Source organism: Apteryx rowi, unplaced genomic scaffold (genome assembly GCF_003343035.1).
Source record: "Apteryx rowi isolate R43461 unplaced genomic scaffold, aptRow1 scaffold_75, whole genome shotgun sequence".
Lineage (NCBI taxonomy): Eukaryota > Metazoa > Chordata > Aves > Apterygiformes > Apterygidae > Apteryx > Apteryx rowi.
In genome coordinates this window covers 1238165-1263274 of record NW_020451038.1, presented here as the reverse complement: position 1 = coordinate 1263274, position 25110 = coordinate 1238165, and the positions used below count along the sequence as shown (strand labels likewise).

General features: G+C 34.5%; 1 protein-coding gene across 1 annotated transcript in view; it reads right to left on the bottom strand.

Moving 5' to 3' along the window:
* Positions 1-25110, bottom strand: part of CUNH3orf67 (chromosome unknown C3orf67 homolog) — a 92423-nt gene that overhangs the window by 45304 nt on the left and 22009 nt on the right. The window contains exons 5-10 of the mRNA XM_026088095.1: positions 22912-23026; positions 19603-19759; positions 16578-16742; positions 10297-10433; positions 9006-9183; positions 8040-8186 (exon numbers count right to left, since the gene is read on the bottom strand). Of these exons, the coding sequence (XP_025943880.1) occupies positions 8040-8186; positions 9006-9183; positions 10297-10433; positions 16578-16742; positions 19603-19759; positions 22912-23026 (899 nt within the window). The remainder of the gene's footprint in view (positions 1-8039; positions 8187-9005; positions 9184-10296; positions 10434-16577; positions 16743-19602; positions 19760-22911; positions 23027-25110) is intronic.

Genomic DNA, 25110 nt, shown 5'->3' with positions numbered 1-25110 from the left:
GATTTTGAAATTTCTGTCTCCATAAAACAAAGTTACCATCAACTATATTAAAAAACCCTTCAATATAAAATAATAAAAATGTAACAATAAAGTAGCAATGCAATAATTAAATGCCTGCCACAGAAGACAGTAAGTTTACAAGGGTATTCAACTCTTCCTTCCTAGTTTTGCGTATAGAAATAATTATCACTTCAGGCAGATTCAGCAGCTTTACTTGGGAAAAAAATGTTTCTGAACTACCATAGAGGAAGCAAAAAGGAAGAGAAAAATGAGAATGCCAGGAGAAAGAGCTGCCTTCTTATTGGGTTGCTGTGATATCTCCAGTTTACTGGAGCTGGCAGTGAAGCTACCACAGTGTAGCTAGCACTTAAAATGATAGTTTGCACAAAGCACCAGGCCAAAAGCAGGGACTTCACACATCTTTTACGTTCATGGTTTGCAACTACTTGTTGTAGGGCAGACTACTTTTCAGCCTCTAAATGAAGACCACCTATAATCACAAGCCCCATGGCTTTTCATGTAATCTCTTTTTATATCAGATAATCCTGCTAGTTTAAAATAATCTAACATACCATTGCCTAATACACATGAAAAAAGTCTGTTTTGTAATTATACAGACATCTCATCTTGCTTTTAATTAAAGACTGTAAGACTTTTAAGATGAACACTTAAGTAATGCCATTTATTTTAAAAATATTTTGGACTATTTTTTCAAAAGCCACGAAAAGTGAGTATTCAAAGCTTTTGAGTCACTCTTTTTCTGTGTAAATGCCATCTTTTTTCCTGATCAATAACTACTATTTTTTAAAAGGAGGACACCAGTGCAGAACTCTCCTGTCTTTGATCACTCATGATTGCTTCACACTCATCTGACATGGTACTTTTCTTACCCAGGTAATTAGAATTTCATGTAAAAAGTTGTATCTGAATAAAACAACACTAAAGCCATTAAGAGGAAAACACTGTTTTTCTGCCTGCATATCTCCAGCGTTAATCATGAATTTATATTTCTCAGTTTTTGTTTTCACTATATTTTAATATACATTTTAAGATCTGCATTTTTAAAGTAATCATTTCCTCCATGAAAAATGAAATAGTAGGGAACTTTTTATCAGCTTTTCACACGAAGCTGAACGCAATATTAGGATGCTCAAGAACAAAGACTCGGGGACTTCTTTTTCCAATTGTGTGACCTAAGATAATTCAAAAACTATCTTGCCCTTTAAAGCTTGTCTACCCAACCAGCTATGAACTTTCAGTTATTCTGATAGGAATTTGACCCACAGTCCCTTAAATTGTTTTGAATGTCTTTGGCCCTGAAGATGCTGCCACATCTGTGACTCCAGAAAGTGCTGCAAGTGGCCTGCAAAAATGCCACAAAAATGCTATCCCTCCCCAAACTTCACTTGTATGTAGAGATCTCTTCCCCAAGTATTAGGGATGCTAAGCAGGCACAGGCTAGAACATTTCTAACTCTTTTCTAAGGTTCACAGAAATTTTCCATAATTTTCCAGATGCCTACAGATGCAAGTATCTTCTCACAGGAGTGTGATTATATAAAAGTTTTCAGGTTGGAAAGAACATCTGTGATGGCCCTTTTTTGTTCTCTTATCATTACACAGAGCAGCAGCATTTCATATTCAGCAGCATCTCCTGTTCAGCAGCAATGTATGATGTCCAGTACCTTTTTGAGAAAGCTACACAGTTGTGATTTAAAAACATCTAGCAACAGAGAACTCTCCTTAAGCACTAGCATTTGTTTCAGCACTCTACCCTGTTAAAAAACCCTTTACCTTATATTAAGTCTAGATTTGTTTGGCTTTGGTTCCAGTCATTCAATCTTAAATCTTTATCTGGTAGACTGAGGAGCCCTTTAATATCAAGTTTTTGTTCCTCCAGAAGATATTCATAGATTGTGTTCCAATCATCCCACAATCTTCTTTTTGTAAGATCCATTGTTTTTCAATATAAGTATTGTTTCCAAAACAAAACATGTTCAGAAATTTTGTATCTCCTCTCCCCCCCCCCCCAATCTTTAAATATCCTTTCTGAATTTCTGAAACCAGAACAGGACACAGTATTGTAATGGTATTTGTGCCATATTCAATTCCTTAGTCATATTTAGCTTTCCTATTTGTATGTTGATGACTGGATTAACACCTTTGCTCACACTGTTTCCCTGGAAACTCACCTGGAATTGATTCCCCACTCTAACTCCTAAGGCTTTCAGAGTCGGTGTTTCTTAAAATGGAGTTTTCAAACCTGTAAATCCGGCCTGTACTTCAGTTAGAAAGATCTGGGGGGGGGGGGGGGGGGGTGTTGAGCTTAATAAATATATGTTTGTAATCACCATCAGAAGTTAAACCTAATTTTGCAGTCTCAGTAAGTAAAGTTAGCCCAACCAAAGACATTAAAATTTTCAACTCACTGAATTTTCAAAACAAAAGAAGTATCTTCAGTACCTACCTGGCTAAGACAACATACGTATTCACATCATGAATGTGGTTTGAGGAACAGGCAGTGTAGAGAAAGAAAATTTCATCTCTTGAAAAGCAGAGTATTTATAGTGAAGTTGAAACATGTAATGTGAGAATGTGAGTTTTTACATGTTAACCGTCTGGGATCTACATTCTTTGATGTACATGCACTGACCAGGCTGAACTGTTTGCCAAATGGGAAAATAAAATGTGGTTGGAGACCACACTTCCAGGCAAAATATAGTTTTATGAATATAGTTTTATAATATGATTATGAAGCACAGGCATATGGAAATGAAGGAAGAAACGTTCAAAAGCATTGTCCTGGCTCTCATCTAAAAATAACAACAGAGGTTTAAATGAAAAATGCTAACCAGTTTGTTTTCAAATCATTATGTACAGACTCAATTCTTACCATCAATAATTTCTGAAATGCAGTTACATCAAGAAATATTGTTGGTTATGCCCACTGTGCTTAATGATTAAACATGTTTACTGAGAGCAGAAGGTGCCCTGTGTAAAAGATTTTAATTTCTTGAGTGATTGCAGCTATAAATTAAAATTTCAAATCAGACAAAGTTTTCTAGTGATAAATTACACCTCTAACAGTATTATAACTTTTAAAACTAACAAGAGCATTACAGTATTTGTACATGTACAAATATATAAAAAATAAATACACACAAAGAATAATCCAATGAAGTCAAACTTTCTTTGACATACTAAGACAGACGTGAAAAAGGATATTTAGTCAATTCCCTTATCTCAAAGCAAGATAACTATAGCTAAACTATTTAGGACATAATTTAGTTTACCCTATTCTGAAAATCTTCCAACAATGGTAATGCTACACACAATACTTATAATTAGCAAGTGTTCCCCAATTTCTCATTTAAATTTTCTTTGCAACAAAACAATCCTGTGACACTTTTTTGAAACTAAACACAGTACATATGCTAACAGTATAGAACATTACCTTGTAGGTCTTTAAAATGACTCTGTATAAACAAAAAATACCTAAGGTGACATTTGCTTTTTTTATTTTTTTTTGCCAAGATATGCAATAAATGATGTATGTTCATACTGTGATCCAGTCCTTCACACTTGCCCAAATCCTCAAAACAGCTGCTCAGTTTTGTTGTTTTGCAGCTTTTCCTTTCTCAGCACTTTGTAGTCTTCTGACCAGTTTTGCACCCACCCTTCTGTAGTTTCATCTAGGCATGTTTTACCTAGTTTCCATGTCAGTGGCTTGTCTAAGATCAAGATGTATGACACATACTTCTCCCATATTCAGAAGGCCTTTTCCCCCATCACAGAATTAGATTTGACATGTATCACACTATCTTTGCAGGGTTTTCAAATGCTCATGGTTCAGACCATTGTAACTAGTCCCCTATGATATGTTTATATACTCAGTATACAACCTACTTCATCATAACCTGCTCATTTGTACATCCAAAGGAATGAGAATGAATGGACAGGAGAGGGTGCTGCTTAAATCAAAATTACCACCAAAGAAAGATCCACACTGCTAATGCCTAAGTGCATTTGGCTTAATTTTTATTATGTTCTACTGACTTAATAACAACCAACTCATCTAACCGCAGCCTCACCTGTTCTTTTCTCATTCTAGAATGGCTTCTAATCCCCTTGATGCTGTTTAATTTGCAGCAGTCATTACAGATAACATTTTGTAATGAATTCTGAAGCAAAAATGTGTTAAACCACTTGGCTTTTGTGATTTTAAGTCAATTTTGAATGAAGTATCAAAATATAAAAAAGAAATCTTAAATAACAGTTTTATTCAAGTGGTGAGAGAAGAGGAGATGATTAGAAGCCTAAACACTCCTGACTCCAACTCCTGGTTCTGCCACAGACATGTAAAAACTTCTATACATCACTTTATGCACCACTGTAAGTGAAATAATAGTACCTTTAACCAAATCAAAAGCACTTTAGAAGCATAAAGAACTAGTTTAAAAGATTTAGTGTCTGTACAGTATTTAACCTTAATTTTTTTTTGCTTTTTTAGTCTAACCTTCTCTGTAAAGAACAAGATTATTTTCCAGAGATGCTGAAGAAATATACTTGGTATAGCAGTAAGTTAAATGCAAACATAATTAGCTTGTGTATTACAGTACTTATTCCTAAGGTAACACGCAGGGAGAAGATATGAAAGTCTGTAAGACCGAAAGACAACATTTTACACTGGTTATGGGATTCAGCAACTTCTGTAACCCGCAGTCAGTGTAGCATTTTGTTAATAATCTACAAGTGAAAGAGACGGGGTGTTTTGGATCAAACCAAATCCTATTATCTCTCAACCACAAACTATACCGGAATTTCTTTTTTACCTCAGCATTTCCATGTCAATTATAATGAACAATTTGGAGTATCTTCTTAGCAAAGTATGGAAATTACTATGTAATCACAACATTGCAGCAAACAAGATAAATGCAAGAATGATCCCCTAAACATCTAATTAGTTCTTCTAGACAAATTTATGCTAGAGCTTCTAATTGCAACCTAACATTTTAATGAAGGTTTCAACATATCATAATTAAGATTGGCATACTATAAACAATGCTCACTCATTTTATTTTTCCCCTTGCTAAAAACAATTTACCTTTGTAAAGGTACTGCACACCTGCTATAGAAGATATGTTGATGAGAGCTCTGTAACTAAAGACTATTATTATGAATAGCAGTAACCCTCCTCTAAAATAACAAGGAAAATCACCCATGAATCTCCTTCCCACCCAATGAAATTTAAAGTAATATTTATTCTGTCAACAAAAATGCATTCTCTGCTTTGCATATCAGAAAAATGTGAACTGATTTTCTTCAGATTGCCTTTTCATATCTGAGGTATTGAAGTTAGTAGCAAAATTCACAGCGACTACAACAAGAACAACACTTTATCTTTTGTTTACAATATATGCAAATATTTGTGACCTACAGCTGGAGATGTCTCTCTCTACAAAATATGCTTTCACTTAAGACTTGTTAAAACATTACAAAATATTTCATGAATTAAAAAATTGGAGATGAATGGGAAGTTAATTAATTAATTAACCAAACATTCAAATTAGGCCACTGTTGGAGCCAATCTGTTATTTGGGCATAGATCCTTAAAGCCTGGCTCTCATTTAGGCACCTAATTCTTACTAAAATCTGTATGAGGGCCGTAGAGTTTTTCCAGTATCTACTCTTTGATCTGTAGATACTGGATCATGAGAATGCTTTACTATTTTTACTGAGGGGCTTACTGGAACAGTGATTGATTGGTATACTCATATACATACACTTTGCAAGAATACTGGTTAAAGCAGGTCTTGATGAACAGCTCACAAACCTCTTACATAAGCAAAAGCAGAAAGGGACAAATGTTAAGCTAATGGCATAATATGCACAATTCTGTTCCAAGATGAGCAAAGGAGATGGTTGTGCAGGGCTCAGGAATACTCAGTGCCTGGTGATAAGAAAGGAGTAGTGTATAGTAAAATCTTGATAAGACTTGTTTCGATCACAGTATAAACAGGGAGTCAGAAATCACATAAGCTTTGCACTCCCTTAAGGAATGTGCGTTTGTGATCATTACTTTTCATGGGTGTAAGTATGTTAATGCAACGTCAGGACATGCGTCAGGACTATGCTTTGCTGACAGGATCCTGGCTGAGTCATTACTACTGAACCAAGGTTCTGGTTGTTCTTTGTGGGACAAGATCAGCTGTTGGAGCTTCCTGACCAGAACACTGATCCTGAGGCTTCTGGGATTACAATCCCAACAGTATGCGTGACCAGCAGCTACAACACAAGTTACCACAGAAATCATTGTTTCTTTACTTTTATTAAAAATATTCTTGCTTTTAAAATGTGAATGTGAATGTTCAATAGTTTGGTAAGAAAGGGGTAAAAGCGTTTTCTTATCTCATCTGATAGTGTCAACATGTGCTTCGCTTTCTTTTGTAAACTGTACAGTATTTTAAACAGATGTGTATGTTGCATACTATAATTTTATTTAAAACTATTAGGTTCCTCACTTTTTGTTAGATGTTTCTGTTTTTGAATTTGCCCCCCTCTTCTGTAAACTTTTCTCAAAGAATGCTCATCCTTCTCTGAGGGCAAGTTTTTCCAACTATCATCTTTGCAGGAAGTTCAGAACAGAGCACAGCAGAAGACTTCTCTCCAATGAATAGGTTGCCTATGGCAAGCTCTTCAAAACAGATTAATTCAATACTACTGGATAAGGCAACCACCATGGAGGCAGCTATGTATAGTTAAACCTCTCACGTATTAAAAAGAAACTGAGATCTGCAAACTGAGCTACCAGTTCCAACCAACCAAAATAGGGGGGGAAAAAAGTTTGGAAAATAGTAACTTACAAACTGATTTGGTACCTTTATCTGCTCGTGTACACAATTAATACTAAACAGAATCCAAACACATCCCTTTAYCAAAAAAGCAGCGTTTTCATTATCATGTACACAAACAGTAAAATAACAGTCTTTATATCAGGCTTTTTTCCTTAGTTCTCTGCTTCTGCAGACTGTCCTAAGTCTCTGTCTCTTCATACCACTTATATCTACATAAAATAGCATGTGTTAATTCATTTTTCTGGAATTCTAGCACTAGATATAGGCCCTACTTTTCTAGATGAAAGACAAACAAAACAGGGATTCCTGCCCCAGAATCCTCAAAATTCAGCTACATAGTCATTTTGCACTTGTTTCAACCAAACTATGATATCCATAATAGAAATTATGGATCACTAACACTGTCATAGTAGAGCAGTATAAAATTGCTTCTAAACATCGCAAAGATTAAACAAAATGGCAATAACTCATAATGTGAAGGAAAATTCTTTTGGACAATTTTGAGCATATTTGAGCTGTCTGCCTACTTTGCAAGTTGATATCTATGCATTTTCATAGAAAATAACACTACTTTTTCAGAGACTAGGGCTACTTCTGCCACAATGTTACAACAGTCAAAGCAAGTGGATTGACACTGTATAATAAAAAATATACAAAGCTTTTTGCTTGGTAGGTAAGAAAGGGAAAAAAAAAGATAAACCGATTTGCCTTTCTGTGAATAGAAAAAATAAAGAAAATTAACCACAGAACTTTAATGCCTCCCCCCCGCTTCCCCAAAAAACTAACTTTACATGAGTACCGTAATTGAAGTCCTAAACTCTTACCTGAGACAAGTTAAAGCTCTAGCACTTTCAATGTTTGGAGTCTTCAGTGTTAAATTTAATAGGGATTTAAAGAATAAATTATTTTTAGTTCCTTCCCTTTAATCATGAGAGCATGGGATTTTTCTTTTTTATTCATTCACTGCTCTGGTACTCTGCTTAATCCTGCAAATTTTTATCAATGCTCAAAAGCAATTCTGTTGCAGGGTGTTTGATTTCCATAAAATATGACTGTCTGTGCTGCAGGGATTATGTGAATTGCTTCAGAAGCCTTTGAAACTTAGAACAGACAGACTCTCTTCTCCTCATCCCCCCCCACCCCCCCCCCAACCGAGATGTGAAATAACAGAAAATTAGCACCATACCATCAGTTATCTCCCACGTGGTTTTGGCAGCATCTTTTAGACATAATCTTCTAGGACTGTTCTTGTCTGTTGATGGCGCTTGGGGCGGAGGGAGTTGAAGTTCTGCTGCTTCACTACCAGAGGTTTTCTGGGTCTGATTTGCAGGGTCTGAAATATAATGCAGAATCTGATTGAATGCTTGTCAATACTCATACTGTGCACTTTTCTCACTTGAGGCATCAAAGAGCAGCACGTGGAGCAGTCTCCTAGGATTCAAACATCTTCCAAACATCTTCCAAACAGTATGAGAAACTTCTGGGGCAGCAGGAACATGACAATCACAAGAAAGTCAAAGTTTAGCATTGGCTATGGAGGAAGGGCAAGCTACAGAAATTATAAGAACAGACTAAAAGAAGAACAGAAGAAAATGGTTTAAATGTGCTACATTGTCAAAGGCCAAACCAGTCAACCATGTTGGTTTCAGTGAGGAAGAGCAACAGTGGAAGAAGAAGAAAAAAAAAAAAAGAGTAAAATAACAGGAATATAATAATAATGAGATTAAGACATTTTAAAACAAAATTAAAATGAAATACCACAACTCTCAGATGAAACTGAATGAAGTGAAAAGTCTGCAAAACAATCAAGAACAACTACAGATCTTTGTCAAGTGCACTACACTAACACAGTTATATACACAGTATAGGGAAAGGAGAAGTATGTGTATACCCTGTGGCTATTGCCAGGAGGTGGTGGTGGTCCCTGGCTCAAACACTTACAACACAAAATACCTGCAGAGAAAATGAGCATTTGTTCAAGCTCATACAGAAGAACAAGCCATTATTTAATACAAATATCTTCAGTAATTAGCAAGTTAGATAAAAAAATTAGAAAAACAGAGAACTGAGTCTTACTTTCTAAAGTCAGAAATTATGCAAGAATTTTGGCAGTTTATGAACTGTTTACATATTTTTTACTTTAGATTCTTACCATTTTGATGTACATTTTTTGTTGTTTGGTGAGTATTTCTTTTGCCTCCTTGATCTAGAGATTCATTGCATGGTGAGAATGATAGTTCTGACCTCTCAGCATCTTGTAGAACTTCAGTTCCCTTTTCTAAACTTTGAAGTCGGCAGGATCTGGTTTGGCTACCCATAGTCTTTGTTACCTTGAAAGATATTATTTTCTTAATGAAAAATAAAAATGTAACAGCTTTCAAAATACTCAAAGCTAAATGCAAATTCTGAATTGAGTTTATTTTCCAAATAAATGTTCCCAACCTTCCCCCCTTTTTTATATTAACTTTTCAGAAAACTTAATGGCAGATAGCTTTATTTAAGCCCCTATCTTGCTTTTCCTCTTAGCTTTCAGTTGACTTCCTACAGAATAGCTCACTTCCTCCTTCTTCCTTTGACCAGGTCCCTTCTTAAGTTTTTTAAACTGGGACTCATGCTCCTCAACAGATTCCCAACACCTGCGCATTGCTTGCTAGAAGAATGAGACCAACTGTTTTCCCTGGCATTGTGATTGACAGCATCACATGAGCTACTACATGGCTATCATCCACTGGCAGTGTTTCTAAATACTGTTTCTTTTTTGAATAATGGCTCTCATCCCCAGAAAAAATGATCCACACTATGGAAAAAAAAAATCCCACACCCCAATAAGATGTTAACAAAAATCTCAGAAAAAAAAAGAATTGTAAGAAGTCACAGAGTAATTTCAGTAGGAAGAGACCTCTGGGGACCTTTAGTCCAACTGCCCACTCAAAGCAGGGCTAATGCTGAAACTAGATCAGGTTGCTCAAAGCCTTATTCAGTCCATTTTCAATGTCTTAAGAATGGAAATTCCACAATCTCACCGTGGCCTTGTTCCAGTACTTAACCACTCTTGTTTTTCCTTATATCCAATCAGAGCTTCCCTTGTTGCAGTTTGCCTCTCATCCTTTCAATCCTTTTACTGTTCACCTCCCAAAAATTTGGCCTTGTCTTCTCTATAACCTGCCATTACATAGTTGAGAAGAGCAATTAGATTCTCTTTAGCCTTCTCTTCTGCAGGCTGAACAATGCAACTCCTTCAGCTTCTCTTCATATGTCATGTGCTCCAGCCCCCATGCATTTTAGCTGCCCTCCACACTGGACGTTCTCTGTTTTGTCAGTCTCTCTCTTGTATTAGGGGTCCAAGATTGGACACAGTACTCTCGATGCAGCCTCACATCAGTTCTGAGATAAAGTCCTCCTTTGCGCAAGCGCTACTAATTTTGTGACTGTTTAAGCCTTACCTCTCCAGATACCCTACTGCTGACTTTTCTGGTTGAAGACGGGGGAGGTCCAAGGATCTTTGATCCAAATGCAATGTGTGACACATCCTGAGTTTTATTGCTCCGTATATTGCCTYGTCTTCTATTAATCAAGGGACCTGAGAAAAATAAACAAGAGACATTTCCAAGCTTGTTTTACATAATTGTTTTAGCTTGATCACAGTTTTAAAAATGTATCACAGTACTTAAAAAGAATATTAATACTTTTTCAAATCAACAGAAATAAAAGAATTACACATACTATACGTACATAAAACACATCTTCCTTTATAGCATAATCCCTATAAATATGTGGTCAGAGTTCACTATCTTAATACTCAAAACAAAAGCACATTTTATAAAAGAATGTCAGTTTAGAAGCAAGAATTTTTTGGTCTATTATATAGCTATATTTCTAATCTATTTGTTTTAAAGAGTTATTTTAACAGGGGCTATATATAAACAAATGTGTAATTTTTCTTGTGCATAACTGGTATAGAACTTCAGTGAAAACCTAACTTGTAACAGGATAAAAACCCAACTCTAACTAGTAAATAACACAATAAAACTGAGGCAAGACTGTCAAGGTATGACTTCCAAGCTCATATAGGACCTGATGCAAGCATTACTTATGTGCAATTTGCTTTTTTGAAATTGTTAAAGCTACTCTGTTACCAGGGTTGGGCCCTAATACTGCAAACACACACTTTTCCCATTGAAATGTTCTACTTACTTCATGATTTTTTTTTTTTTTTACTAATTAAAATATATATTCCTATAATGCTTTTCAAACACAAAAATGCAAACCAGTCTGCAAGGCAATTAAAAACAAAAAAGTAAACACAGAATGCAGGTGAACAGTTTGAGAAAAATTTAAAGTGGAAGGAGGGTGAAATGGTTATGTGAGGAGGTAATTTTATCACCAATGTGCCAGAACTGCATGTAATATCTTTTATCTTTTTTCTTGATTCTCCAAGATTGTCAGTAAAAATTTACAACACGTTTGAGGGTTTTTTCCTGCTGTAAGTGAAATGGTAAATTCCTAGCTCACTTTTGAAATCTGACACCTTCATAAAGCAATAAAGTAGAAACAAAACATTTCTTAGATTCTCTTAAACATTTTTCTTAGAATTGTTTAATCTTGAATTAGTAATCTTTCCTTCCAGTGTCATCAAGGAAATTAAAAAAAACATCAAGCATCAGCCACCAAATATCATAACTTACTAGTACTAATAAACACAAAAGAAGCCCTCTTCTGCCATGAGCTTCTTTCTCTCATCTTCCTGCTGTGACATTTGGCTGCTGCTAACAGCTGCCATTTCACAAGATTAGGCTACCCATCTTGGTTTAACATCAATTTCTTTAATTTGCTGACTACCTTGGGACATTGTTAGTTCCAATTATAAAAGATGATTTGCATGAAAATCACTCTTTATGAACATATTAATTGACTGCAATTAATTACCTGCATCAACACATAACAGTCATCTGGCATAATGAAGTAATAGATGTAATTAAAAGTAGACAAGACTAAAAATAATTTGGGCTTTGATTATCAAATAAACAAAGTTTAGTGGATAAAAAGAACACCTTCCAATTAAAATGTACTTAAACATGCCAGAGCTTCTATTCGCAAGAAGGCCTGACTTCTGAACTTTGAAACACACATCCAGAAGAACTCATGCTATGTTCATAGCACTAAAAATAAAGATTAAACATTAAACTGAAGGCATTTCATTTTCACGGAGATCAGGGATGTTACCACTATTATACTGTATAACTAAGAGCTACACATCTTTGCATCTTGGATAGTAAAATGTGAGGGTTCACTAAAAGGGTGAGGGTTCACTATTTTAAATAAACATTCATTTTTCTGTTTAGACATATTACTGACACTATAGTACTCACTGAAATTTTACAGTCCCTGTTACTTTGATAACCCAGCCAACAAGTACTGATTTTTGACTCCGGTTACCGAAAGGCTGAATTCCAAAGCTTCCCCTGCTATTTCAAAAGCAAACTTATATCAAACTTCACATCAGAATTTTGGCTTGACTACTTGCAGGGAAAGAATTTGTTCTTTAGTATTACAATAGTGGTACTTGCATATAAAATAGCTGAAGTCAGTTTAAATAAGTAAATGTTTCAAGGGCTTTACTCTAAGTAAAAATAAAAAAACCCTCCTATTATTTTCAGCTGCTGTAGGACAGAGATTGCCATCACCAACAAGGCGTACCAAGAGAGGGCAAAAATTAACAATCTGAGAGAACATCAGCATGGTAAGTGCAGATGATAAAATCTTTATGAGTTGTTTTTTTTCATATTCTGGTAAAAACAGAAGAAAAGATGTTTGAAAAGTATTTTGAGACATCTCATACTATCAAGACTGTTCTCAAACAGTTATTTCATTCAAAATATTTTTGTCTTTTTCTTTATAATATTAAACTTCACCAGTAATTATAATTCACTGTATTTTATTTATCTTACACCTTTAGTCAATACTTTGGATATATATTTCCAGAGCATTTTAATACAAATAGTGGAAACAACTATCCATAGAATTCAAACAGTGAAGATAAGAAACCTGTCACATGCCAAAGACTGAGGAAGTACTAAAACAGGGGAATAAAAATGTATGTTCTTTCTCTAGAGCACCACTTATAAAATTACTTTCATTGATGAAGATGTATTGGAAATGTATTCTTTATCTCATTTTGCCTGTTCAGACCTACTCCTAAGCACTTCCTTCTCAAAAAATGTCCTATACCCTGTTTTAATACGAATGAAATCATAAAAGGTGCTATAAAGGAATGGGAAAATGAAAAACTTTAGCAGGACAGCAGCCAATAATGATACAGAGAAAAATTACAGATTTTTAGATTTTATTCCTAGTCTTACATACAAAGAACGGAATCTAAATGAAACACGGCTGCCCTTTCTTTGTTATGAGTGAGAAAAAACTCATGTTGCTGACCTAGAAATTAAGGTACTTTTCCAAACAAAGCACTCATTTTAACTAAATTATTGGTTTTGATTTGTGCTTAGTGGACCACTACATCTTGTCATTAGTGAGCTGAATCGAACAACTTCCATGACCAACTTGATTCAATTAAAATCAAGTCCCATTAATGAAACAAAAATGACTTCCTACAGCTACTACACTGACAATCCACTGTTACTTCATATGGGAGTTGGAAGAAATTAGCAGTGTAACATTTTAGACAAATTAGATGCAATAACTTACTGGACACATGCTGGCTTTTTTAACGTCAGTGAAAGCATTCAAAACACTATTCTTGAGCAGGCTGTAATTCAATGAAATGACTTCTAAATGTTCACTTAGAAGCCACAGCGTGCTATTAATTTTGGAAAAACTACTACAGCAATATTAGTAAATAATTAAAAAAAAAGAATCAATCCAATGTCCATGCATTTTTTTCTGCTTTGGAAGCAAATACTAAAATGCATTTGAATGTATTATTGTGGTAGAGAAAATATTTCAGATCATTAATAATGTTCCAGAGAATATTTTCCCCTACGCTTGTATCTAACCAGAACTTAACTGACGGGTTGTGAAAGTGCACACCACCCTGGATGTTCCTTTAAGCTTACTGCTGCTTTGCTACTGATTTTATCAGAGCTAACACGGGACACCAGACACAGATTCCTGAACAGAGCAAGGTCTACAGTTAGATGCTACCTAAATAGTTTCTGTATTTGTATTTATGAGATTAAATGGAAGATATTGGCCAGTAAGCTTCTGCCTTCAGATGCCTGCTAGAATATATGTGACACTGCCAAACAATGGGCTGACGCAACTGTAAGTTTCAGGATGAATTTTTAATTCCAATATAAAAATAATTAAAGATTCACTTAACATTTCTTGAAATGATCTTTTACTGCAATACATCAAGTGTCCTTGAACTTTAAATTAAAAATATCAACAAAACTTTCAAAATTTTCAAGGATAGCTTGAATTTTTATCCAAAACTATAGCCATTGGCTTTTTAGATTCAACTAGAAAAGACCATCAATAGCTAAAATTCTTATTTCATTTGTTACTTAGTTATGTTAATTATATTTTAAAGACTTTTTGTTTTGCCACAATTACAGAACTCTTTTAATGAACAGAAATGATCTGTCTCTTACTCTATTTCTGTTATTTAATGAAGATTTCTCATTACAAAATTGTTTAAAATAAAAAAATATATAATAAATATTTAATATTTTGAGTCAAAATATTAAAAAGTGTAATGACACTTGCTTTGGATAAATCTGACTATTGACTTTACTGCAAACAGAAAGTAATACACAGTTTTAAAGCAAAAGAGCAACTTTAGGAAAAAAGCAGTCCGTTGTCTGATCTAAATGTGTTTAAGCAATTTCACATTCAAATCTTAGTATCTGTTTCTTCAGTTCAGTCTCTACTGATTCTCAGCCTACAAATGCTGGGTACACATATATACCCATATATTCTACAAATCTAAACAGCTATAAAGTGCTGAACTAGAATAGCCCAATCTTTTGTTTCCAATAATGGCCAAACACAAATCATTCAGAAATGGCACAAGAAATTTTCATTAGGGATTTGTGAAATAATTTGTCTTGCACATAGTTCTTATACTAATGTTGGCAAAACCCCAAAATACAAGATCCTTTTTTACCTTTTTTTCTGGCAATAATTACCACGGATATTACTGTTACCCATATAAATATCCAAATGATTTTGGAATTGTACTAATATCCTTACTTCAGCAGCTTACTTTGGCAGTGCATTCCATATTTTAATTGTATTCTGTGTAACGAGGTATTTTCCTTTTCTCAGTTTTTAATTATTGACTGTATCATCATATCAAATGATGTCTTATTTTTGTGCCATGAGACAGGAAAAACAGCTCTTTATCAACTTTCTTCATATCACTAATTTTTTTGTAAACTCCCCTAAGCTAATTTCTTCTAAGCTTTTCAGTGTATCTTCACGGGAGAGTTACTCTTTCATGCTGCTCCTCTCTGAATCCCTCTTCTGTCTGCAAAATGTTTTGAGATGGGTTAACTGATAAAGTATAAAGTATTTCAGATGATAATGCACAACTGACCTATTTAAAGGTTTGATACCTTTTTAATTTCATACGTATTTGAATTTCCTGCTATCCTGTATTTTAGGTCTTTTAAACTATAGGTATATATTAATCTGAGAATTTCACTGAGCTGTATCTGTGGTCGCAATAACCTACTTTTGAGTCATTTGACACGTTAAAGCTTAACTGTAGTTAATATTTTTCCCCCATGTGCAGTTCTTTATCAAAGTGAAGCATTTTACATGCTATCATGTTATCTGTTTACCTAGTACAGTGGTCCCAAACTCAAAACTTTTCAGCACAGTGGCAAAAGAAATAAAAATAGAAAACTGAAACTCCGTCTTAAGCCAAGTATGACATTTCTTGCATGTTACCTGCTCTGTATTGTTGCCTAGGAAGAAGTAAGGGATCACCTAGTCTACATATTTAAACCTCTCTGAAGTCCCACTCCTGACTAATTTAATATCTCTGTATCATCTGAAAATTTTGCTCCCCACATTATTCACTTCTCAGAATATTCAAACTATACTAAACAATACAGAACCTAGTACAAAACTTCTGAGGCCTCCTGCTGTTAGCCTTCAGCTATAATAAAAATTTACAGTTCGACCCTACTGTTTGCTTTTGGTCTCTTAGTTTTTATCCAAGTCAATAGTTTGTCTCTTTGCACATGATTGCCTAGCCTTTTTAGTAAATCTCTTCTACACAACCCTGTCAAAGTGTAAATTATATGTTTTATTATCTTTTAGTTTACTGAGACACTCAAATAATTCTGAGACATCAGTAAGACAGGATTTTCCTTTTCAGAGCACAAGCTGAGTATACTGTGCTTGGTCATATTGTTATAAAAATTTTGTTATTGAAAACAAAAACATTCAAATATACTCTTAGAAATGTAAGAACTGAACAGCCACATTTGAATGCACATTCAGAAGACAAATCCGCAAAGCTATTGTTATTATAAATCCCATGCTTGAATCAGAATTGTTCAGGCAACGCACAGATCTCAAATTACAGAACAGTCGTATCTATGTAAGCATGATATTAGGGTTGCGCAAGGGTTGTGATGGCTTATTTTAAGTCTCTGGAACTCTTAACATACACTTTTGTAGAAAAATGTCTGTTACTTGTAATATTTGTTATATGTACATAACATATTCACAATACTTTAATACAACAGAATACCTGTTTCTTGCATTGTTATGGGATGGCTCCTGCATTTTATTTCTGGCTTGTGAATTTTAGTCAAGTTCAGCAACTGTGTAACTTGAGGCACATCTGTATTTAATTGGCAGTTTCGAGGAATAACATCTGTGGGCTTGTCAGGTGCAAACGGAACAACACACACATCTAGAATCAAAAACATGGGCTTTACTTTTTTGAAAGTTGACACGTACCAGAATTAAATTAGATCTATTATTTGTTGTTAGCTTATATATACTATAGTTCATATGATTATAAAAAAATTAATAGATTATAGTGAGTTGAAAAATTTGCTACAATTGTTCATTTTAAAACAATAAATATGTTAATTTTAGAATGACACTGTTGAGTTTTTTAGGCCAAAAACTTCATATACATTTAAAATTAAAAAAAAAAGAAAAGAATGGCTGTAACAGCCACAGTAAATAAACTTTGATTTGGCAAGTAAGTAAGCTAAGTTAAAATAACAAAATACATTTTAGTAATTTTTATTAAAATTCAGCTTTAATTCTAATACCAGTACATTGATTTTTAAACACACTGATAAGCTGAAAATGATACTGACGTCAGTGGGACTGAAGTAGCAAATACAGAAATCCCATCTATGCAAATAATGAATTTGCCAAGCTTTAGTTCTAAACTTTTGGATACCATTATACTTCTTTTGAAAACTGAAAAGCTGTCAGCCTCTCTCTTCCTGAGACAGCACGCACCAGTAGAATGTGATCCAATTATCTCTGCTTTCCCTTTGATAATCAATATGGAAAGCAAGGTTTCTAGCGTCAGAACCATTCAGGAAGTTCTGATGTGACTTCTTTCCAATTTCTACAATGCTAAAGTAAGGGGATGAATATTAGCCTCTTCTCCAGGGATAAGGATAGGAAAAAATAACCTCAAAAACAAACATGAATAATGGATGAAGTATTGAGAACTTAACAGCAAGCGCCCCACACCGTATTTCAATAGTGGACATATTTTTATTAACTAGTTTATTAAGATAAATACTAAATACCATTTTTCTTCACTATGCCTGTACAGCATTTAACACAGTGAGACAATGCTTAGTGATAAAACAAATATGTATACAACCTTTGGATTACTATGGAAAACAGAAACCACATATTTGTCAGTCTTCTATGTCTCAATACTATAGGGCAGAGAAGATGAATTCTTCTTTCCTATTCCAACTCAATGATCTCATACACAAAAAATTTCCCAGAGTATGTGGTTCCTCCCTTCCACTTGCTATCATTTATAAGAATAAAAATATGGTGGATACGAGCTATTATGGAAGAATAACAGCCACGATATGCCTTGGAATCACAGTTCCCACCACTGAGGAGATATGAGCAAAGAATCTGACCCCGATTATACGTTATAATGTCATTGCATTCAGTGGAGCTAAACTGATCTGGTCCCAGTCATGTGAAAGGAAATCAGTTTCAACAAGCTGTGACTGTTAACTGAAAATTAATTAATAAAAATAAAAAATATATTGTTTATCTGTAATTGGGAATGCACGATAGGGCTATTTTAATGCCTCCAAACCATAAGCTGTAACCTAATTGTAAGAGTTGCCTAGATAAGGAAATTCATAAGCTTACAGAAAACACTAATGCCCACCAGCCGTGTAATAATCATGGAATTGATAAACCAGTAATTAAAAGTACAATACTTTACCATACATGCAATTTATTAAACTGTCTACTCATTATGTTAACTACATTTCACTCTGAATTTTGGAATTCATTTGAACCATTTATGTACATTTCAAAACTATGCAGAACGGATGAGAGAAAACAATGCACTGATGGAATTAAATAAAATTAAAGTCAGCGAGACCTTTAACTGCAGTTTCTGCTGAGAATTTACCGAACTCTCTCTTTAGAGTTTTTGAATGAATATTTTCTTATAAGTTCATCAACAAAAAAAAGGAGGAGTAACCACAATGATCACATACTTTCCCTTATTAGCTTAGGTTTTTCAAATGGAAGATACATTTTATTACCACTTAAAATCTTTCTATATCCAAAATACAGTCATCACTGGCTACTTGATTATCTTGTAAGTATCTACATTTTATGTTAATAATTATCACAAATATTCATCCTGAAATAGTTTTGAGTTTTTGTTTAAGCAAGCCAGCATTTTCATAGCCGATACTGAACACTGCTAACTCTCTCTCCTTCAAAACTGGAATATTTTTTTCTGGAGTGACCTTCAAAAGTCACAAAATGAAAATCTGAATGAAATTTGAAGCTGAACTAAACCTAGGCTCTGTTTAAAATAAGAAAGTTCTGTGCTTTTCAATTCCTTCTCTGTTACTGCAAACATCAGCAAGGAATGAAGTTCTCTGCCTTGGAAAACGATGATTCAGGACCATGATGCTAGTTCGGAGATTGGTACCCTTTGATCAATATCCTGCTCTATTACAAATTTAAATCTCTCATTTTTCAGTTCACCACCAATATTACTTTCCCAATGAACAAGAATACATTAAGGATAAATGGACTAAGGATCACAGAAAGGTATTTATGCTGGTTTCGTAGGTCTGTTTCAAATAATACTGTTTTGCTATAGTTTTGTCTTGGAATATTTAAAAAAAAAATCCTTCATCAGCTGCTAAGCTCCAACACAGAGAAAATCAGGGAAACAGTCAAATGCTGCTAAGTTGAATATTTTTCCTTCTTTTCAGATGCCCTCTTTTTGGCCAACACCAGCCTTCTGTCAGCATAAGAAACCATCTTTAAAACAAGCTCTCTACTTGACAAACTTTGCCAGAATTCCTTCAATAAAATACTTTTAATGAAGTCAATGCTCAAAAGAGATGTGTACCTATATATTTAAATGATCGCCTAAGTCCAAGACTAGTAGATTTAATATGCTATACTGTCACTTTAATTTTCATTAAATCATATAATCTTTCAAATTGCAAAACCAGTGATGAAGCTCTTGATTTGATAATATGAACAGCCATGACTAAGACTACGCAGTAATTATAACATACCATCTTCCTCAGCTGTATCTTGAGGCTTGTTTTTTAAAGTGAAGATCTTTCTCAGTTTACAGTTAGCTGAAATAATAATTCCATCCAAAGACTGGAAGACAGCTCCTCTGAATATTTCACTGGTGAATGCTACCAAGTCAATACACATATTGCACCACTAGAAAAGAGAAATAAATAAATAATAAAATAATAAAACCCAAACACTAATCATTGCAGAAGAGTATTAGTACATAATTCCCTATAAAAGAACGTGTGGAGTATTGGACTCTCACAGGCTATGATTCATAATGCACGACATTTTTGCTATTAAAAAAAGTTATTGCTGTATTTGCACTTACAACAATTATTTATACAAACAAATCAATAGTTGTACATATGATCTAGAGACTGGCAGCCCAAGTGAGCTTTGTTACCTAGCATATCTACTAGACATTCTGCAGCTATTTCTAAGTAAGCAGCTTGTGAGAAAATATTCACTGAAGGTTTTCTGAGAAAAAAGATTTTATTATTCAGTATTATTTCATATTTATTTCATTATAATATTTAATAATACAATACAATAATATAATTTCAATAATATTATTGAAAGTTACTGCAGCTTAAGTGCTCCAAAGACTATACTGAGAGATTTTTTGGTAACTTTTTTTTGCATTTCATGAAAAATGACCCCTCCAGATTTTGTGCCCCTTCCACATTCCAAACTAGTCTGGTCTAGTATGTCTAGTATGGACAAGATCCCAGTATGTTATAACATTTTAAAACTACTTCTTATTTAATAATAAGGAAAAGTCATGTGCAGACTGGAAAGGTTGAGTATGATAAATGCTACCCATTCCTGCTAAGCCATTCCAGAAGGACAAATCAGACCATTACAACTGACTACAATTCCTACTTAAATAGGAATTACTGTGCAATGTGCTCTAGGTGACCCTGCTTGAGCAGGGGGGTTGGACTAGATGATCTCCAGAGGTCCCTTCCAACCTCAGTGATTCTGTGATTCTGTGATATGTTTTAATTTTCTTTAGATAATTCTTCTGTTTGTGTCAGGAAACACTGCTAGAAGACTGTAACATCACTGTACTACACTTCCCTGCACTATTCCAATAGCTCTAAATTCTCTCATTTTTAATTTTTTTCCACTCAATACCTCCATATTGCCATTTTATTATAATACGGAAATGTGTAATTACAGGTATCTATCTTGCATATGGACCATAATACAATTCAGTATCCTCCTAGAAAAAAGGAAGTTTCACATAAAACAAGTAGTTCCACAACCAGAACTAACAAAATACGATTTATTGTGGCTTTATGTCTTTCAGATGGATTCTCTGATGTTTAAAAACACATATGCTCACAGTTGAGGTGTTCCTAACAATTCTTCTCCTTGTAGATTCTTAAATCTAATAAGGAATGAGCTCATGCTAACACATCTTCTGTAAGAGGGAAATAAAGGGAGATTGACTTGGGGAGAAAGGCAAGCCTTTCCATGAAATTTGCAGAACCGAAGCACATTTGATACGACTACCCATGTGCAAAATTTAGTTCTAATTGACCAATGGGCTGAAGTTTTATTAAGGGAGAAGAATAGTCAGACATAATGATTATATATGCCTCATTTCCTTATGAAGTCAAAGTAAAGGTACTGTTTTCTAAATGCCAAGTGGTAAATAATTTTTAAGAAAATATTTAGGTGCATAAATCAAGACCTGTGTATTCATTACTATTCAGCTTCTAAGTCTGAAATTTTGGAAGGTAAGGAATACTCATTATGAAGACACTGTGCAATGGAATGGAAAACAGTTTTTAWTTACTACTGATATTTCTAAGTCTACTGCTGAGGCTGAAAAATAGCATAATTTGTAAGAACACAATACAGGGGAAGCTAGCATATGAAAATGTAGGCTCTGTTCCACTGATGAAACACACGGCAAATTACTTCCTTATTCACAACCAGCCTTACTGATAATAATGATCAGCATATGTATAAAATAAGTTAAACTATCATAGCCATGTAAAAGAGCTATCTAATCACTAAAAGTAACATATTCCCTAAGTAAAAGCTACACTAAAAAGAGGGATAACTATTTAAAAGAAAACAGATGGCTATGTATTCCCATATGCTAAAAAATGTAGATGTATTCTTTAAAGAATAGGTCATAGGTTACAGTTAGTAAAATATTTTGTCATTAAAACTGATCAGAACATTTAGACAGATCTCTGATGAATGATTTATTATCTAAATTAAAATACATAGCTGAAGTTCATATTCTGATTGAATTTAATTTAGTGTACAGTAATGCATACTTTAAATTTGAAAAATTTGTGCTAGCCTGACACCAAGACCAACTAACTGAAATTATACTGAAGAAAAATAATTTTATTTCAGTGGATCTTGAATTAATGGCAACTTCAGGGGTATGGTCTGATGCATTTTAATTAAAAAAAAGAGAGTTCTTCCCAGAAAGCAGAAAACTCCTGAAATCTAAAGTCATCTCAACTGCCTTCACCTAAACTATCTTAAAATAAGTCCTTACAACTTCAGAGGTTTGTGTAAAATATTCTCTCTCATGCCTAACCTTAAATCCACAGTGACTTAGCATATTCTAAGTATTGTCTATTTTTCTAAGTGCACATTTATATTTTAGAATATTTGAAATCTAAGTACTCTTGCTTTCAAATGATACTCTAAAGCAGTATTTGAGACTCTTGAGTATTTACAAGGTATATAGTAACTATCAGGCTTTCTGCTAGGTATTATTATATGATGGGGCTGCGGACTGGGGTTTTGAGGGAAGAAGGTGAAGTCTGTCATTTTATTTTAATCAATTTGAAATATACACCATTTTATACATTCTAGAATCTGGAAAAACATGAAGCACATGAAAATAACCATTAGTCTACCTGCAGTTAGTCTACCTGCAGCTCCAGTGAATGTAATAAAAGTTCACTATAGGAGCGGGTACACACGAATAGGAGCACTATAATGAAGAAGAATCAGGGAGACTGAGAAATTGTAGGCAGGCTGAACAGATAGCAAAAGTGAGAAATAAACATGTCACAAATAGTACTAATCTTGGAAAGGAGAATGAACTCTCAATGTCAGAAGAAGGGTGGGAGTGTAGAAGTGCTAAGCGGTTCTGCTACCATGCAGTAGAGGGGATATGTACATATTTCTTGAATCAACAGGAACACAATTCTAAAACAAACACACTAACTTGAACAGGTCTGTAAATTTATATAAAATCCTTCTGATAAAAAAGTGTGCTCAACCACACACAGGTTAAGGAATATTTCCAAGGTACCTACTATTTTGCGCTTGATCATAAAAAGAGGAATTTTTGCATGCAGAGGGGTTACAGACAACTCCTTATGGACTGTTGATAAATACAATCTTCTTTTAATATTTCCTAAATCAGTTATCCTGTAAAAGAAAAAGCAAGAAAGAAGGAAAGGATCTTTGTCAATTCACTAACCCAGTATCTTTGGGCGATCACAAAAAAATTATTACTCACATGCAGAACCTTTATGGCAGTGATAGCAAATATGGAATTTAAGAATTACTTCTTTTACAAGATAAGTAATGAGATTTCTTTCTTAAATTCAAACTTGGTGGCTATATTCCTGCATATATAAAATCACTTTACATGCTAATTTTATTTCAACAGTCTACACTCTTCACTAGATTTCCATAGCCCTTCAGACTATGAAAGAAAGCAATTTGTATGAACTGAGAACTCAGTAGCCTTTAATAATCGTGCTTGTTTCTGCCCCTTAAGCTTGCATTACCTTGGGACACACTGTCACCTGCTAACTAGAAAAACATTATTTGCTTTCTTTTCCTAAAAATGCATCTGTCATTTTATATAGACTCTTTGTTGCTTTAACGACAGACACAAAACACTGTCTGTCTGTTTCACTTCCTGAGCACATATCTTCAAATGTGAAATACAATACACAAGTTTATTGCTCACTACTCAGGTCATCTCTCAGTGACACCAAGGACACTGAATTTGAACACCTCTAATAGATTTAGACCACAATCACAAACATTAGGTTTGTTTTAAACTGATAAAGAGGCTCATTTTTATGTTCTACTCCCTTTAAGTCTTGGGGGCAGCACAATCTTGATATCCCCCACCAGTCTCATCTTGTTATACTGTAGAATAGACATTACTTTAAAGGCTGCAATTTGTATGGGGAAACCATGATTAATTTACCTATTATTTTTGAACAAGCTTATTTCTAACAGATGGGTACTTCTCTGTAATTAGCACCCGCTCTGAGAAGATGACAGATAATTACTATAAACAACTTCCTGTCACTATTCAGCTTTTAAAAAAATAATTTTTTAGTTATAAGATTTAAATGCTGGCTTTTGCTTTAGAATTGCAAGTCTGTCCTGTAAACTTTTTTTTTTAAATGAAAACACTTTCTTATTAATCAAGACTACCTGTAGCAACTGAACTAGTGTAATGCCATCAGCCCAAATTTGCTGATAAATATCCTGAAATGTTATTAGGAATCCCTAGGTCAACTTAGCAGGGCATTAACTGGAGCAAGTTCCATGCTTCATCTATTTTGGGCAATTCAAGATTTCAACCAAGGTCAGGATTCAGTACAAAATATACTGCAAATATGTGACTATCAGAGGGTTCTACTAGCTCCACCGACAAAGACACAGGAGAGCCTTCTTGTTCCCCAGTAGTTAAGAGCTTCATGCAAAGCAGACGTAAAGTTCATCAGCTTTCCAGAACTTACTGTCTCTCTGCTCTCCCTTCCAGACCATCTCATCTTTTATCTGTTCATTCTCATACCTTGGGTGGGCAAAGCAAAACAGAAGGAAAGAGTCTACTAGTGGGTTTTTTTTGAGACACGAGCAGTTCCTCACATAAATCCCATTCACTTCAAAGACAGAACTTTCATTTCCAGGCCAAGGGAGCATGTTACATCCTTACCACCACTATTGTTTCACTGAAGTAGGCTTCAGTATTGGCTGCAGATATGCTCATGTGGATAATACCATAACGCTCTTGTGGAGTGCTTTTGTAACAGGACCACAGACTGTCTTACAGTGGTATTATTCTGGGCTTGATTTTACTTTTGAAGAAATTTGGGCAATTCCATACATCATTTTGCTTCTTGTACACCCTTTGAAGAAATACATAGGGTTGTACTTTTCTGAAACGCCTCACTTTTTCTGTTCTAAATCTTGATGCTCAGAGGCACTAAGAATTTGAGGCACCAAAGAACTTCAAAGTGGAGTGCTGGGTGCTTCGAACTCCCCTAGACCTCCCTCGTTATGTGTACAGCCAAGCACCTATGCTGAGGAAGCAGGCAGCAGCAGTAACCTGAGTGCTGAAACTCAAACTGCACAATTCTCAATGGAGAATGTTGCTTTAAATGATGCCATGACAAAGCAGTAAGAGATTAAACTTAAGTCATGCATATCTCCAAACAACTAGCATTAAAAACTTAATTTTACTTCATAATGTTAGTTCACGAAAT